The sequence below is a fragment of the Amphiprion ocellaris genome, chromosome 22 (assembly GCF_022539595.1).
Source record: "Amphiprion ocellaris isolate individual 3 ecotype Okinawa chromosome 22, ASM2253959v1, whole genome shotgun sequence".
NCBI lineage: Eukaryota > Metazoa > Chordata > Actinopteri > Pomacentridae > Amphiprion > Amphiprion ocellaris.
The window spans coordinates 18,736,048-18,752,410 of NC_072787.1; the positions used below are offsets into that span (position 1 = coordinate 18,736,048).

Here is a 16,363-nt window from a genome sequence, read left to right on the forward strand (position 1 = left end):
AACAAATACAAACACTGTGGGTTTTACATTTTTATTTGTGAGTTTTTCCTTATTTATTTGTAGTGTTTTTGCTTTTTTTTAAACAGGAAAATACCTGAGTGCAGAAAATGGCACATTTTCTATTTGTAGGCAGAATCCATGAACATATTTGTGTCTTTATAGTGAAAAATAGATCGTACATAAACTGTAAACTCAACCAAAACTCAAGCTGATTGTGACAAGTTTATATGTAAATATTTAATTTATTCCTAGTTGCATAAATGAAAATGTTATATAGACATTCATGAGGTTAGGTAACAGTTTCCTTGCAGATAGCATATCAGCGACATTATGTTTTTGCGCATCATTTTGCACCTTTTCTTTTTCATATACAAAAGCATTACGGTGAGTCCATTTGGCTTCTTAGAATTTATATTTTACTACCAAACTTGCATAATGAAATACACATTCAGATATTCAGATGTACATGGTATACAGTTTTAATAAGATGTTTTTCAAATAACCATAAAAATATATATATATATATATATATATAAAAATCAGTTGGTGATTTGGTAATTTAAAAAAATACAAAAACACAGATTCTCCTCCGTCTTTGGTTGCCCGGCTGTATTGCACTTGCTGGTAATGTTGGACTGGCTTCACTTTGGAGGAGAAAAGCACCTCGTCAGCATTGAAGAGACGCTCGCTGCTGCAGCTCTGGGCTCATTTTCAAAATTGTCCCTTTGCTCTCGCCGTACGGACTGTCCATGCGCTGCGGACCAGAGCCACAAGGGGGAAGTCTAGCTGCTCACTGTGCGCTCACTTGCAACACGTCGCTACGATCCAGGAGATCTTGCTGCAGAAAAAAGACAGAATTTAAAGATTCTTCAAAGGAAAATACACTTATTATGGGGTCTTTACATTTCAAATCATCAGGGGCCTTATGGCCAACTACCTCTGATTTACCTGAAACTTTTTATTAACCCTCGTGGCGTCCTGCGGGTCAAAATTGACCCATTTTAATGTTTGAAAATGTGGGAAAAAAAAATATATTTTCACAGTGAAACTTCTGATGTCCAAATTTTCAACATTTTTTGATGGAAAAAAAGAAATGTTAAAAATGTTTCTTAAGAACATTCACAAAAAATCAACCAAAATCCAGCGAAATTTGCTGGATTTTGGTTGATTTTTATGTGAATGTTCTTAAGAGAATATTAGAAGTTTTACTGATATATATGTAATCACTTTAGATATTTTTAGGATTTTTTTTGAAGATTTTTACTCATTTTCTGAAAATATTTACAAGAATTTTCTTGCCAAATTTGGGGGATTTAAAAAAATAAAACTTTTAAGGGAAACTTTTAAGGAATTACTGGAGTTTTCTTCCTGAAGGTTTTGCAAATTTTCAGAAATGTGGAGAATTTTTTTGCTGAATTTTTGGATTTTTTTCAGACAAGGAAACAATATTTTTTGGTGGCCGTAAATGAAGACAACAGGAGGGTTAACTGTGATTAACTGTGAATACCATGTGTAGTTGCATGTCACAATAATACAAAAGTAAACATTTAAAGGGAAACTTGGCTTTCAAGACCAATGTCACAAACTGAACTCTGTGCAGAAAATGAAAGTATGAGTTGGTGTATATTTATAGTAACTGCTGAAGAGTTTACTTTCATACATCTTTTCCAATAATTATATGACCTCAGTAAGTATAATGCATAAAGTGACAATTCACATTTTATTTGTTGAATCACTTTGATACTCCATATTTATATTAAAAAGTATTCTTTATATTTTGTTTTGCAGTATTGTGGTGTGCAACTATGTATGGTTCTGCAAATATCACGAGTCGACTTCTACATCATCATTTTTTTCTGTTAATTTGTGAACGAATAAGGGACTTTTTACGACTTCATTTTTTTTCATGTTTCAACTCATCCAAAGACAGACATTATTTGAACCACTTGTCCTAAATTGCAGATTCTAAACCAATGACACAACAAGAAACAACAAAAGCATTCAGAGAGTGCAGTACTCCGCCGAGGCTGTTCATTCCCCCATATGGCATTGTCAGAAATGCAGCATATTTTTGTTAAATATTGATGATCAGAAATCACGGCGCTATAGAATGTGGTCATTTAATATAGATGTACCCACAATAAAATGACCTTGTGATGAGCACAGGTGTGTGTTACGTATGTGTATGTTATATACGGATACCAAATCATGTGACCTAAATATGTAGCAAGCGGCGGGAATTGATGGGACTCAGAAACACCCCCACAATTTAATCAATTGTTCCTTGTATCATTTCCGACGGAAAAGTCCCGATAAGTCTGCAACGGTCAATTTGTAGTAGGATCTCAATCATGTGATCAGCAGGCAGCTGATGTAGCGTTCACTTGTCATAGTTACAGTGACGCCGTGCTGCTATCCCACAATGATACAGAAGTATTAACAAATCCATGGATCCAGACTATAATCTGCATCACTACCAAAATCTAAGCAGTTGATCCTTGTGTCATTTCTCATCTTCCCTGAAAATTTCATCCAAATTCGTTATTCCATTTTTGAGTAACATTGCGGATAGACAGACAAACGTACGCCGATCATCACATAGCTTCGTCGCCTCCCATGGCGGAGGAATAACTGTGAAAACTTCAGGCTTTTATCTTTAATAGTTCCTGAGACATTGTTGGTCAAACATAGCTTGAAATGTCAGTGTGTGAAAAATGTGCTGAAAGTGGGTCCACAGGGAAAGGAGTATATATATATCAAGCTAAAACTTCACAAATATCTTTACAAATAACTATATTGTAAGATTATAAAAATGGTTGAGCAAACATGAAACTCTGATGATTTAAGATGAACTGACCCAAAAACAGACACAGGAAGAGACAGAAGTGAACTCACAGGTGTCCATTTCCTTCTCACAGATGTAGCTTATGAGATCTTCACAGAAGAAATCGTTCCACAACCCTTCGTGGATGAGACCAGCGCAGTCTTCTCCCATTTCATGCCCATGGCCCCAGTTGTCAGGTTGACCAGGCTTCCACTTTCTGCAGGCAGACAACAGGGGGCGATCACACATCAGGTTTCATCTCAAGAGTTTCATGGGAAAAAAAAAGAGTAAAACAATCTGCAGCATGTATTTTTTATGGAATATTCCTTTAGGTGGAACGGTTAAATCTGAAAGCAAATCTATGGGGTTAGACATTACTTCATTTCAGCAGCAGTTTAGTAATATTTGTCAAAATGTTTTCAAAGTTTACAGAAAAGACTGCACTTGTATAAACAAAGGATTGAATGAATTTGAAAGTATTTGTTTTGTTTGAATGGGCAGCAGGACCTGAAATGTGAAGTCGATGCAATCAGAAACCGTTGGCAAGTTGAGATTTTGACTGGAATTTGGGTGTTTATTTGATGTTGTTTCATGTAACTGAAAACCTTCAGCTTCATCTGCTGATGGTATTATTATCATTATTGGGAAACAGCATTCCTCTGAAATTAAATATCCATCTCAGGAACAGAGAATGTACCCGATGATAAGAGCATTTTCTGATTTAATACTGACGTGAAAGCAGGTTCAGTTCCATCCAGCCAGCGCCACACATTCTCCTGATCCCGGTCAGTCAAACCCATCCAGAAGTAACCTTTTCCAAACGTCTGCTTCTTCAGCCATTTCTGAGTTCACAGAAGATACACTCAGTCACAACTTAAGACATACCGCCGAGCAACTTCACATTACAGGATTTTAAATTCACCTGCTCCTCCATATCATTGATGATCAGTAATGACGCAGATTTGGATTCACAGGTCGCCTTTGCATCGTCAAAACTGTGCAAGTCTTTGGAGAAGAAGTAACACTTGTCTCTGTAGTTTAGCCACTCGACGGGGCATCCTGCAACAGATCAAATGGTTTCACTTAATGAATCCGATAGCACCATATTATTATCATTGATGCTATATTATCAATTTGTTTCCTCGCCAACGCTGAAGCCAAACAATGCTTATGTTATCTTAGCATAAAAGCATAAAATAGTTTATCAAATGACGTAAAATCCCTGTAAAACCACATCTTGCCACTTTTTCACTACTACTAATATCATATAACTTCAATAGCAAACTTTAGGGGGACTGGTTTGTGGTTATTATTGGACAAAGTAAGGCATGCTGTTTGCCCCTTTTATGCTAAACTAAACTAACTAGTGGCTAGCAAGGTTCATATTTAAAGACATAAGAGATATTAGCAAGAGGCTAAACATTTAATGTCATACTGAGTTTCTGAATGAACTAGGTTTTTAAATGCCATTGTGGACATATTCTGGTGAAAGTGAACAGAAACATTTTGAAACCAATACGCCTGCATGAGTAAAGTCATACCTGGGGCCCACAGTGTAGGAGCCACCGCCTCATCCTGCAGAGACACTGGTCCATAAGGCATTACCGGACCCGGGATTGGGATTCCTGGTTGTCCCGGTGGTCCTTGTAGTCCTGGAGGCCCGACAGGTCCTGGCAGGCCCCTTGGTCCTTGCTCTCCAGCTGGTCCAATTGGGCCACGGATACCCGGTGGGCCCTGAGCCCCCTGAGGACCAGGCTGTCCGTCCCTTCCAGGTAGACCAGAAGTACCTGGCTCTCCTTTAGCTCCAGAAGGTCCAGCCCTGCCCCCTGACCCTCGGGAGCCCTTCGACCCGGGGATGCCAGGCACACCCGGAAGGCCCTTTAACCCAGGAAGACCTGGTGGTCCTGGACTACCCTGCTCGCCTCTGGGTCCTCGGATTCCTGGACCTCCCTTTTCTCCTTTCTCTCCCTTTTGGCCCGTCTGACCAGGTGGTCCTTGAGGTCCTTTGTCCCCTCTTGGCCCTCTGGGACCAGGTGGACCTGAAACATAAAACACGCTGTCAGCTCATGATAATATTTTAAAGTATCTAAGCCTCGGAAAACTAAAACCAGCTGAATGGTTTGCAAGACATATTTTAAAAACATGACCAAGATTACACAATTCATTAGAGCTAAAAAGACATTAAAACAAAAAACGTTGGTCCTTGAACTACTCACCTCTGACATGCCCTTCTGTAATAAAACTTAAAATTGTGATATTTCATCAAAATCATCTATTCATATCTGAGTCAGACTCTGTAAAACACACACAAAAAAATCTGTACTCCTCAGTACAATTGAGAGGCTAACATGCACATGATAAAGATTCCTCTGCTGAACTGCAGGCTGTTTCCACAGAGCAGAAAGCAGACAAGTATGGAAACAAATTTAAGACATAAGTAGTAAAATATCTATAGTATACAGAATCACTTTTTCCCCCCAGTGCTGGTAACATCTGTGGACATTTGGAAAAATATTGTACATGTTGATTTAATTTGTTAATTTTGTATTTTTATAAAATAAAAAATGAGCCCCCAACTCCTGCTCATGTCCCCTAACAAAGGGGACAGGAGCAGAAAAAGCCTAGAAACTGCTTCTGGTTCTGGTTCAGAAGATTATAGAACAGTACCACATTTTGGTTTAAAGAAGAAAAAAAAACATGCGCTTTCTTGCTGAGAGTTAATGAGAAACTACAGCCAGTAGTCAGTTAGCTTAGCTTAACAGTCTGACTCATGAAGTCTGGAAAAACTACAACTTTTGGTTAGTACACTTTGTTTCATCCTAGTTCAAGTCTTTGTGCTAAACTAAGCTACCTGTCCTGAGCTTCATGCTTAATGCACAAAAAAAGAGAGTGTCTTGGCAACTCTTGGCAAGGAAATCAAATTATTCCTGTAACTTTAGTTCAACACACTGTGCAGCAATAAATCTCTCACCCTGTAAAATAGTGAAGTTGGTTATTAGTTGAGAGTGCTTGGTGTCCACCAGCTTCATCTCCTCCATGACAATAAAGAGGCTGGTGACTTCTTTGTCCAGCCGAGCTGCCAGTTCTTCCTGCTGAGACCTCAGACTGGTTGCATCTGTCGTCATGTCCGTCACGCTGTTGTTGAGTTGTAGCAGGAAGTCTGAGTGACGGCCGACCGTCTCCGAACAAGTGCGCAGGCCGTTCAGGTTGAGGTTGATGGCACCCAGGAGCTGCGTGGTGAAGCTGACGTTGCCAGTCACTCGGTCCATACTCTGCTCCGACTCGTCCAGCCGCGCCTCCAGCCGGTCGAACTTCGTGGATGTGAAGTTGCCGAAGTCCCTCTGCTGGTCCATGATCTCCCTCAGGGTCTGGTCATGAGCATCAGCCAGGCTGCTGGTGTTCTGCAGTTGGCTGGACATAAAAGCAAGCTGCGACCCGACGTCCTCCAGGCTGTCATTGTTGGCTTTAGCCAGAGTCGAGGCGTTGCTGGCCAAGATCTGCAGGTTTTCCACTTTACTACGAAGCCACTCCGTGTCAGAGCGCGTCTGTCGGGCCGTCTGCTCGAGGCTCTGGAAGTCGTTGCGCATTTTCTGTATAGCCTGGCTGGTGTCGTCCACCGAGCGCTGCAGGGCGGCGATGAGGCCTCTCTGCTGGGCCTGAGTCAGGTTCAGGCTGCCGATGCTGAGCAGCGCCTGGTTTTGGAGTTTTACCTGCTGCTGGAGTTCTCTCTGCAGTCTGGCTGTGTCGTCCTGCAGACCCTCCACGATGCTGCCGTATGACTGCAGGGTGCCATTTACAAAGCGCAAGGTGGCTGTGTTGCTGCTCAGCAGTCCCTGAATGGAACCCTGGCTGCTCTGGATGTCTGAGTCGATGTTTTGCAGCTGATTCAGCTTAACTTGATCGCTGTGGATGCGTTCTTGCACCGCAGACAGCTGCCTCTGCAGAGACCAGATGTTGTTCTTAAAAGCCTGGATCTCTGTGGTGGTATTCTCTGACTTCTCCCCCGCTTGGTCATCTGTAGATGTGGATTCATACAATAAATTATAAATATGTTTCAGCATTTCACTGTAGCTTTTACTCTCATTTTACCCAAAATACATACCTAGCTTTTTTAAGTCAGTCTCAACAGCAATTATCTTTCCTCCATAGTTTGCGATACCTTCAGACACACTGTCGACTCTTTGTACCACTGTAAAGAAAACATTTTAGGTAGGACAAAGGTTAGTGTTAAGGGTCATTACAGGTTCTTTATTAACAGACCAAATAGGGATGACAGAACTGCCTGCAACCACAGACATAATATATAAAAGGGATCATGGAGGGAACCAATGAACAGCACTGAAAGGTACTATAAGGGATACGTCTACATGTCTTGTGGGCATGTAATAATGTAATGTAATCTCTCGGGTTAGGCCAGATTTAGTCCGTGACTGTGGTAAGGAGATGTAGAAAAAGGGGGTTTTGGAGTTGTAGTGCAATTACATTTAGGTGAGAGACAGAAAAGACAATCAGAACCACTGATTCAGCAGAGATGGAGTGGGTGGTCAATGACAGAGACTGAGGGTTGAGGTGCAGGGGAGGACACTGGCGAGGGCCCTCGGGGACAGGAAGTGATCTAGGGGGGCTCTTCGGAAAACAGGCGGATCAAAGGCGACCCAGCAGAGACAGACACTGTGGCAGGGAGGCTCTTCACGCCCCCACAGGCGACACCAGCGTTCATTTCCTCTGGAATGTGTCTGGGATTCCAGGAAAGCAGCCCACTTCTACCACCAGCCTCGCCAGGGGGACACGGCCTGAAACTGGGCTGCTCTGCTGGGAAGCTGCATCCCAACTGTTTACTCCGGCAGTTAAGACAACAGTAAAATCTAAACGTTTTCACTGCTCACCAGGAACACAAGAGGAGATGCTGTAAATCCATCCATTCCTCCAAATGAGGACACAGTAAAGCAGGGATAGCCAACACGGTGCCCGCGGGCGCCTGGTTGCCCGCAGAGACCATGTGAGTTGCCCCCAACACATCCTAAAAATAACACTAGTCATCATGAAATTCCTTATCAAAAATTATAGTTGCTGTTCTTTTTCAATCAAAAATACTTACATTAATGCAGATTTTTAAATTACAATATATATTATAATTTTATTAAAAAAAATAAAAAGTCTTCGGTGTAAATGAACTTCGACCTTGTCCGAGTCAAAGTTCACTGCGCATGTCCAACCACCACGTCACTCTGCTGAAGCATCCGGGCACAGACAATTTGGGAAGCTAGATGTGGTTTTTAGCCCCAAAACATGGCAGAGAAGTGAAAGAGAAAACACTATTTTCACGATGACTGGGAGGAAGAGTTCTTTTTTACGACAGTGAAAGATAAATGTATGTGTCCTATTTGCGGGGCGACTATTGCGTCGGCAAAGCGGCACAATGTGGAGAGACGCTACTGTAGCCGCTACAAAGCTTCCATGCTAACTACCCATGCTAACTAGCCATGCTAACTAGCCACCTGGTAGCACAGAGACTGTATGCGCACTACGGACGGAAAAACCCGGAACTTTAAGGCAGCTTTGGCATCTACTACGCGGCGAAAAGTTTCTTCGTGGAGAAAAATGAACCATTAGAAAAGCTTGTTTCAATGACGACGGATGGGGCTCCTCCATGACGGATCGGCATGCAGGCTTCATTGTACGATGCAGAGGTGATCCAGACTTCCCAACATTCCTACATTACCACTGCATCATTCACCAGCAGGCAATATGTATGTACAAAAGTGGCCGGATTTGATCATGTGATGACTCGTGTCGTGAAGATCATAAATGGCTCCAAAGCCAAACAACCAGGACATTGAAGATGCTGCTGGAGGAGCTGTTAGCTGAACATGGTGACCTGTTACTACACACAGAAACCCCATGGATCAGCAGGGGAACAGTTTTGCAGCGTTTTTTTGTGACTGTTGGCCGAAATCACAGAGTTCATGCAATCCAAAGGGGAAGACACCTCGCTGCTTGAGGACACTGAGTGGATTCTTGTCCTTGCATTTTTAACGGACATCACTGGGAAACTGAACCATCTGAACTGTGAGCTGCAAGGTAAAGGTAAGACATGATAAGCTCTGCAATGCCAGGCTTCCCACTAACACACATTTACAGACAAAGAAAGAGGTAACATATGTTGTCATTCAAAACACCGTGCCATTACACAAAAATGTGAAAAATAATTAGTTGAAAACATTTAATGATTTGTTGTTATGATCTGTTAAAAATGTTGCAATGTTGGTGAAAAATGCTGGTGATTAGTACTAATGTGATAGGATTCATTTCAAAATGTGAAAGAGTTGATTTTTTTTCTTACATAACTGATAATTTGTACAAACGTGGGACAGAGTTCATGAATTGTTCAAAAATGTTATAAAGGTAGTGGTTTGCACAAATGAAGCATGATTTGATGACAGTTAATGATTTCCTAAAAATGTTAGAAGTGACAGTTTGCACAGAAATGTAACTGGTGTGATTTGGAACAAAATGCTGCAAATATGCTGATTCATACAAAACTGCCAAGAAATATATTTACCAAAGTTTCAGAGATGGGATACCTCTGACTTTTAAATACTGAAACAGATTTCCATATATATGTGTGTGTGTGTGTGTGTGTGTGTGTGTGTGTGTGTGTGTGTGTGTGTGTGTGTGTGTGTGTGTTTCCTACCCTCATTGTTGTGGAAATCATTGTTAATAATTATTGTAAGGAATAATTAACATAAATGTGATCAGACAGTCCTTTTACATATTATTTTCATTATTATTATTATTGTTTAAAGATGATGGCGCAAGTTTGCTATTGAGGAAGTTTGTATCAAACAAGGTGCCCTTCATACTACTCAGTACCCTTGAAGTTGCTCTCAGGTTCAAAAATGTTGGTGACCCCTGCAGTAAAGCATTTTATTTGTGGTTCCAAGAGCTCTAATGTTGGTCTGAAATGTATCTTTGTTTAGTTTTTGAAATCTTCTTGCTGCAACTCTGATGAAGTCGGCACTGTGGGCATAATATGGAGCTACAGCCAACAGCCTATTAGCTTAGCTTAGCATGAAGAAAGTCCCAGCCACTCATTTGACACTTTACAGCCTGTAAAACTGCAGATTGTCACTTTACCTCTTTGATTGTGTACAGAATAAACATGCATCATGGTAAATAGTAGATCTTGAGGTGGGGATACATGCTAAGTTAATCATTGTAGCTTCATTTTAAGGGACCTGACATGAGTGTCATCAACTTTTTAATCTAACTCGGCAAAAAAAAAAAAGTGGACCTGCCCAATTTACAAGCAAAAAGACAAGACAAGCTGTTGTAAATCCATCCATTTCTCCAGATGAGGAAACATGAAGCATTTTATTTGTGGTTTCAAGAGCACAAATGTTGGCCTGAAATACATCTATGTAAATTTATTCAGTTGAGCTAACTTTGTTTCTTGCAGAGATCTAAATAAAATCAATCCTGTAGGTATAAGGTGAAGCTACAGTTTATTAGTTTAGCTTAGCATAAAGGAGGTCCCAGCCACTAATTTGACACATTACCGCCTGTAAAACTGCAGATCGTCACTTTCACTGTTTGGTTTTGTACAGATTAAACATGCAACATGTTAATTAGTAAGTTATAGAAGTGGGGATATATGCTAAGCTAAGCTAACATCTCCTGATTGTACCTTTCTTTCAAGGGGCCTGACATGAGCAGTATCAACTTTTTAATCTAAGTTTCCAAGAAAACGGATGAGTGTGTTTCAAAAGCAGAAAAAGAACATTCTTTAGTTACTAGACAACATCAGAAAGTCTTTTGCTGTCATGGAACAATTGCTTCCTGAGTAATTGATGTCAAGATGGTTGGTGAACTTCAAATTGGAAAATGAATATTTAATCAATGTGGTCAAAGCTGTTTCTTGTTTCCTTTCTTTATCCTCTTAAACATGCTAGAAACCCGCCTAAAGTTGTCTCATGGAACAAATAAACAAATATGAAACACTTACAAACAATAAAAATGATCCTTGTATTACCGCATTATGTTTAGTTATGCAGGAAAATGGTCCGTTCGTTCCCCACAGAAACTAAACGGGACACATTTCCAGACACAGGATGTTCAGTCCAGCACTGCAGAGCACAAGAAACACTCTGACATTAGCTCAGACCAACCGTAATCTGCACCTATGGCTTATTGTTTCATTCACAAACAGATGTATACTAACCTGGATAGAGAAACTAACACAAGCAGAACCTTCTGGGTCTTTTCCACATGCTCTGCTCATGTACTGGCCTCTAGAGAGGATCATTGCATCACACTGTGGCAAAATTAACCATAAAACACACATGCAAAGAGTTAAAAATTGCAACAGGGCTGCAGAGGAGAGCAGTATTCTGGCTTATAGGTCCAAATGTTGTAGAAATGAGCTGTTTTGTACCCAGTTTGAACTCCGTCCAGATTTTGTGTGGGTGGTTCTTGAAACTGTGTGTTTGCTGTATCCGGGCTGTCTTGTAAAATCAAACTTTCTTATACAACATGCGAAACAAGTGACCTATAAACCCCATTCTTTGGTTATTTTATTATTTCTAGGAGGCACATGCCAAGAATCTCACGGTTTAATGTACAGCTCAGTGGTTTTTGCAAAAATATGATGTGTTTTATCACCAACATCAAGTTTTATTTACTGAGCGCTGCGTTACTCCATGTCCTCAACAACTACCTGCCAACCAACAGCAAGTCACTGCTCCCCTGATTGTCAGCCATCAGGAAAATGTTGTAGTTTTACTGAACAGCCTCAGTGGTAAAAACACAGAAAAAATGTCCTTTTAAGATTTGGAAGAAACCAAGTTAGAATGATGCAGGCACAGCGGCTTCCACACTGATAAATTTTAGGGGGGGTTGTCATTTTTTGGATGCTGACACATTAATTGCTGCTTCATTTTATTACATTAGACGGTTTTCTACCACAGGGACTAGGTTCAGGTGTGAGATGGTACCAACATTTCCAAGAACAGCCCCGTAATCGACCCTTTCATTCTTTCTGTTTCCACTGCAGCGTATGATCCCACAAATCCAACAATTTGAACTGTAAATGTGCAAAAACAACAACAAATAGCATTTGCTGGACATAACTCCAGATCTATCAGCATATAGGAAACAGATTAATAGAGGATGGCTAAGAGGAGAAGCCTGCTACTCGACAAATGGCGTTTGCTGTCCTTTCTGACATTAACCAACCAGCATCGAGACAAACAGCAGTTTTTTCTGCTCCAGCAGAATGACAGTTTGGTGCAGTCAGACCATTCTGTGCTGTGAGACTAGGTGTTCATAATTCTAAAAAATAAACAGACTATTCCCCCTAGTGTTCAATACAAGGACGTGCAATTCTTACGCAAGTGTAGAAACTTCAGAGGCGGCAATTTGATCACTTTTTTTACTGTCCAATTTTATCGCTGCTGTGCTCATAGCAATACTGCAGCTAAGCAGGATCAATGATGCATGGCAAGAAATAAGTGAGGAGGCTGGTCTGTCTGGTGTGGACTCAAGATGTGTGAACATCTATCACTATTTTAATTAAACATTTACACAATTTTAGTGTCAGCGTAGTCGAGCAACTGTTTGCTAATTCGTTTTTCCAACTTTGAGGTAAACAGTACACTGAAAATTACCTATAAAAGTTCAAATTTTACAACATGGTCATGGATTCCAGACTGGAAAAAATGGAAAGAAGTTTCATGAATACATCAGAGGTCACAAAGGTTCCCATAGGAATGAACAGACATGCACACACATGCAAATCTGCACTGACATGGATGTTACTTATGTACTAAAATCACTCAAATTTGCTATAGTTTTGTATCATTAGCCACCATATGCTACTGCCTGATCAAGTATTAGCAGCAGCAAAACCCCTAATGTAGTGAATTGAGCAACAGCGCTTGTGAATTCAAGGAATGACGAGTGTACTGGGTCTTATTTCCAAAGCTGCATTGTGTCACTTTGGCAGCAACTGTTTTTCTGAGACTGTACTGAAATATTTCAAATTGATAATTGTGTTTTACTGCTTTGGTGTTTTGTGCCTATGAAAAAAGACATTCAGAAACAAAGGTTAGGTCTTCTGGTCCATTTTCTTATTGTCTTTGAGGAAAACTAATGGGACTTAAATCCTCCAAGCCCTGGGAATGACCTCATATTGCTTTTGGTTGTGTCAATCACAATAAAAAGCTGCAGGAGAGAAGACAGAGGTCACCGAATCCCAGCTACACTTCTGAGGTTGAGCTGCATCAAAACAAAGGAGCCACACTGAGGACGTTTCTGTGGGTCAGTGATGGAGGACAGAGAGAAGCACACATGTTAAGTGCATAGAGCTCTCTGGGTCTCACTACATAACCATCTGGAGCTGGGAGTGTGTTTAGGCTGAACTGTGGTTCCCTTGATGGAGCAGCGCTTCAGTGCCAGTAAAAACCCAATTTCAGTGGGTTCTGCTGGAGTTGCACGGAGTTCACTCGCTGTTCATCTGGGATCAATTAGGCCTGCATGAAAACACGCAGCGTGGAACAAGGAGGACCGACCGAGCTCAGAGCGAACGGGGACATCATTGTTCATGCACTCGAGACACACAGATAACCCCTGAACATGTTCACTTCACGCCATTTGCACCAATTGAAAGCAAGGAGAGGACATAACGCAGGCACATGTGGGAATGTTTAACACAATTATGGCAGGAACATTCGGAGTTCAATCCTCCGAAAGACGGTGGGACCATTTCCCCAACTGGAAAAAATGAGAAAAAGCCAACCAGGAAGTTCACCTCCACAAACCTTGAAGAACTACTCTGGAGGTGTGAGCTTTGGGGGTGTTGGTAAAATAAACTGAGAGGAGGCAGTGGGGTGGAGACAGACGGGACATGGGATTTAAAGGGTCTGTACACCTAAATTACCAAGGAACATACTTTATATTCTCACTGAATTCTGATCATGCAGATAGATTTAGGTCTTACTGAGATTTGTTCATGGCAAATAAATGTGTATTTAATGAACCAGCCAGCAGTTTATGTGAAAATAGTTTCACTTCTGGACTTCTGCTGAAAAAATAACCCTTAGAAACATTCACAAGGAGATCAATAGAATGTATTTTTTGTGGACTGTGCTTTACATTTTTAAAACTCTGTGCACTACAAATGACATCTGCTACACTGGGACAGCAACACCAATCTGATACAAAGATATCTCTAAACTTGGGGAGTTAAAACAACCTGCACTGGAGGAATCATTCAAAAAAATTGCAGAAATATTCCTCACATTCTTGCAAAGAGTTAAGAAGAGATGAGACAATAGATAATGTCTGCGATAAATATGAAGCTACAACCAGCAGCTAGTTAGCTTAGCTTAGCACAAAGAAGGGAAACAAAGGGAAACAGTGTTTATCCAACGTCAAGACAGTCTATAAGCTAACTAGCTACTGGCTGTAGCTTCATATTTATCGCAGACATTATCAATCTATGAAACAATTTTTCAGTGTTATGTGCAGGACTATTTCTTGGCTGGTGAAGTGACCTATTGGAGTTAAATCAACAAGAGCAAGCAAACAATATTAATGTGACATATTGTAAAATGTGAATTTAAAGTCTTAGACTTCAGCAGTAAATATTGCACCGATCATGTATCAGGGAGGTTGTGTTCAGCTCAGGGGAAGACTGGATTCAGATTTCAGCTGAATCCTCTACTTTTTTGCTTCATTTCCCTACGTTCTTTTACTTCTTGCCTGTGTTCGTTTGGAGTAAATTCATAAAACCCTGAGTTAAATGCAAATTTATTTCTCAAAAGTGTAACACTTTCAGCCTGAGCATATACTCAGCTCACCAGGATATTTGATTGTCCAATCTAATCTGAGCACTCATCAGTCTTTATGATGGGCAAACTGATTGTTGTTTAGCTTTATATTCTGGCACAAGACTGGCATCTGTCTTCTCATCTAACTCTCTGCAAGGAAGCGAGCTAGTATATTCCCCAAAATGTAAAACTCTTCAATTAAGAGTTGTTATTGTAATTTGGGTGAACTGTCCCTTTATGTGCATCTACGAAATTGCACATTTTTCTCCCGTGGGTGTGGCGGACCTGTTGTAATATTTTCCATTACTGGTCTATTGGATTTAAATAATGAGAATGTCATACTTGGGCATGCTGGAGGCCACTCCAGGGACGAAAAACTCATGTTTTACAGGAACACAGGAGGTCTTAGTGTACTATTGCACTCATTGTGCTGCAATGCTCTTGGCAGCACGAGAAGTAACCTAATGACATGTTTGGATGGCTGTTCTCTCAGTACAATGTAAGTGAATCATTTTAGGAAACTAAATGCATCATCGTAGAAGTGTTTGACGTCTTCTGATTGTACCTGTTGAGTCACAGTGATAGAAGAGCAGAGTGTACGGAGGGAAAGTAACCTGGTCTTACCTTTATATCCAAGCACAGCTACAGCGATGGTGAGGAGAGTACAGAGCACATAGAGCAGAGCTATGGAGGTCTTCAGCGCCCATTCATTCTTACACTTGGTGCACTGGGTGCCCTCCTGGATGCCTGTGTGAAAACAATGAAGAATACCGCATGATTCGACACATTTTGTTGCCTATTGTGCATTTTTCCGGAGCAGAAACATCTAAAATGGACATGTGGGTAGAGTTTGGTGTTAGTTAGGGACTCTGTGAGTCCAGGAGTCCCACATCTGGACAAACAGCCCTGGAGTCGACATTAAAAGAGCCCAGCGGTTCCCCGAGGGCCCGGGTAGTGAAGGGGCAGGGGACACAAAAACAATCCCCCCCCACTGACTTGTTTACCCTCAGCGACATGCTTATTTTCCTGAACTCAGTCTTTACTCAGCAGTGAACGGAGAGTAAATCAGCGTTGATGTACTTTTGTAGGCCGCAGTGTCTTTCAATTAAGGCGCTGCAGTGCCAGGACTGTGGAGTCGAGCTGAAGGCCCTCAGCTCGCGAGGACACTTGTGGAATATTTCTTTCCGAGGATATTTTTCATGACAGACGAGTGGCGAGATCCACAGTGCTGACGGGAACACAGCTGTGTTTCATTTTCAGTGCAGGAAGCGTGTGTCTGTGCGTGTGGAGTAAAGGTTTGGCGTGCTGTGTGTGTGTGTGTGTGTGTGTGTGTGTGTGTGTGTGTGTGTGTGTGTGTGTGTGTGTGTGTGTGTGTGTGTGTGTGTGTGTGTGTGTGTGTGTGTGTGTGTGTGTGTGTGTGCGTGCGTGTGTGTGTGTGAGTGTGTGAGTGTGTGTGAGAGTGGTGGTGGGGTCTGGTTTTCATGCACCTGGAATGAAAGTCATTTCACCTTAAATATAAAGACAGATTGGCAGCAGCCACTCAGTCACCATCAACCTGCAAGAAACATTTAGAGCCACAGATTTCACCACACATCTTGTTCAAAAGTGTTTTACATGCTGAGGTAATGCCTAAGTAAATTAAAAATGCACCGCCGATTGGTTCGTCAGGGTCTCAGCGGGAGTTCAGATGCCAAACATAACAACATGACTT

The 16,363-nt window shown here is 41.3% G+C and overlaps 1 protein-coding gene across 1 annotated transcript in view; it reads right to left on the minus strand.

The window, feature by feature from the left end:
* Window positions 1-17: 17 nt before the first annotated feature.
* Window positions 18-16,363, minus strand: part of LOC111584877 (collectin-12-like) — a 43,321-nt gene continuing 26,975 nt past the window's right edge. Inside the window, exons 3-10 of the mRNA XM_055007173.1 lie at window positions 15,277-15,399; window positions 6,927-7,013; window positions 5,796-6,839; window positions 4,366-4,863; window positions 3,747-3,883; window positions 3,557-3,666; window positions 2,896-3,041; window positions 18-838 (exon numbers count right to left, since the gene is read on the minus strand). Of these exons, the coding sequence (XP_054863148.1) occupies window positions 819-838; window positions 2,896-3,041; window positions 3,557-3,666; window positions 3,747-3,883; window positions 4,366-4,863; window positions 5,796-6,839; window positions 6,927-7,013; window positions 15,277-15,399 (2,165 nt within the window). The 3' untranslated portion in view covers window positions 18-818. The remainder of the gene's footprint in view (window positions 839-2,895; window positions 3,042-3,556; window positions 3,667-3,746; window positions 3,884-4,365; window positions 4,864-5,795; window positions 6,840-6,926; window positions 7,014-15,276; window positions 15,400-16,363) is intronic.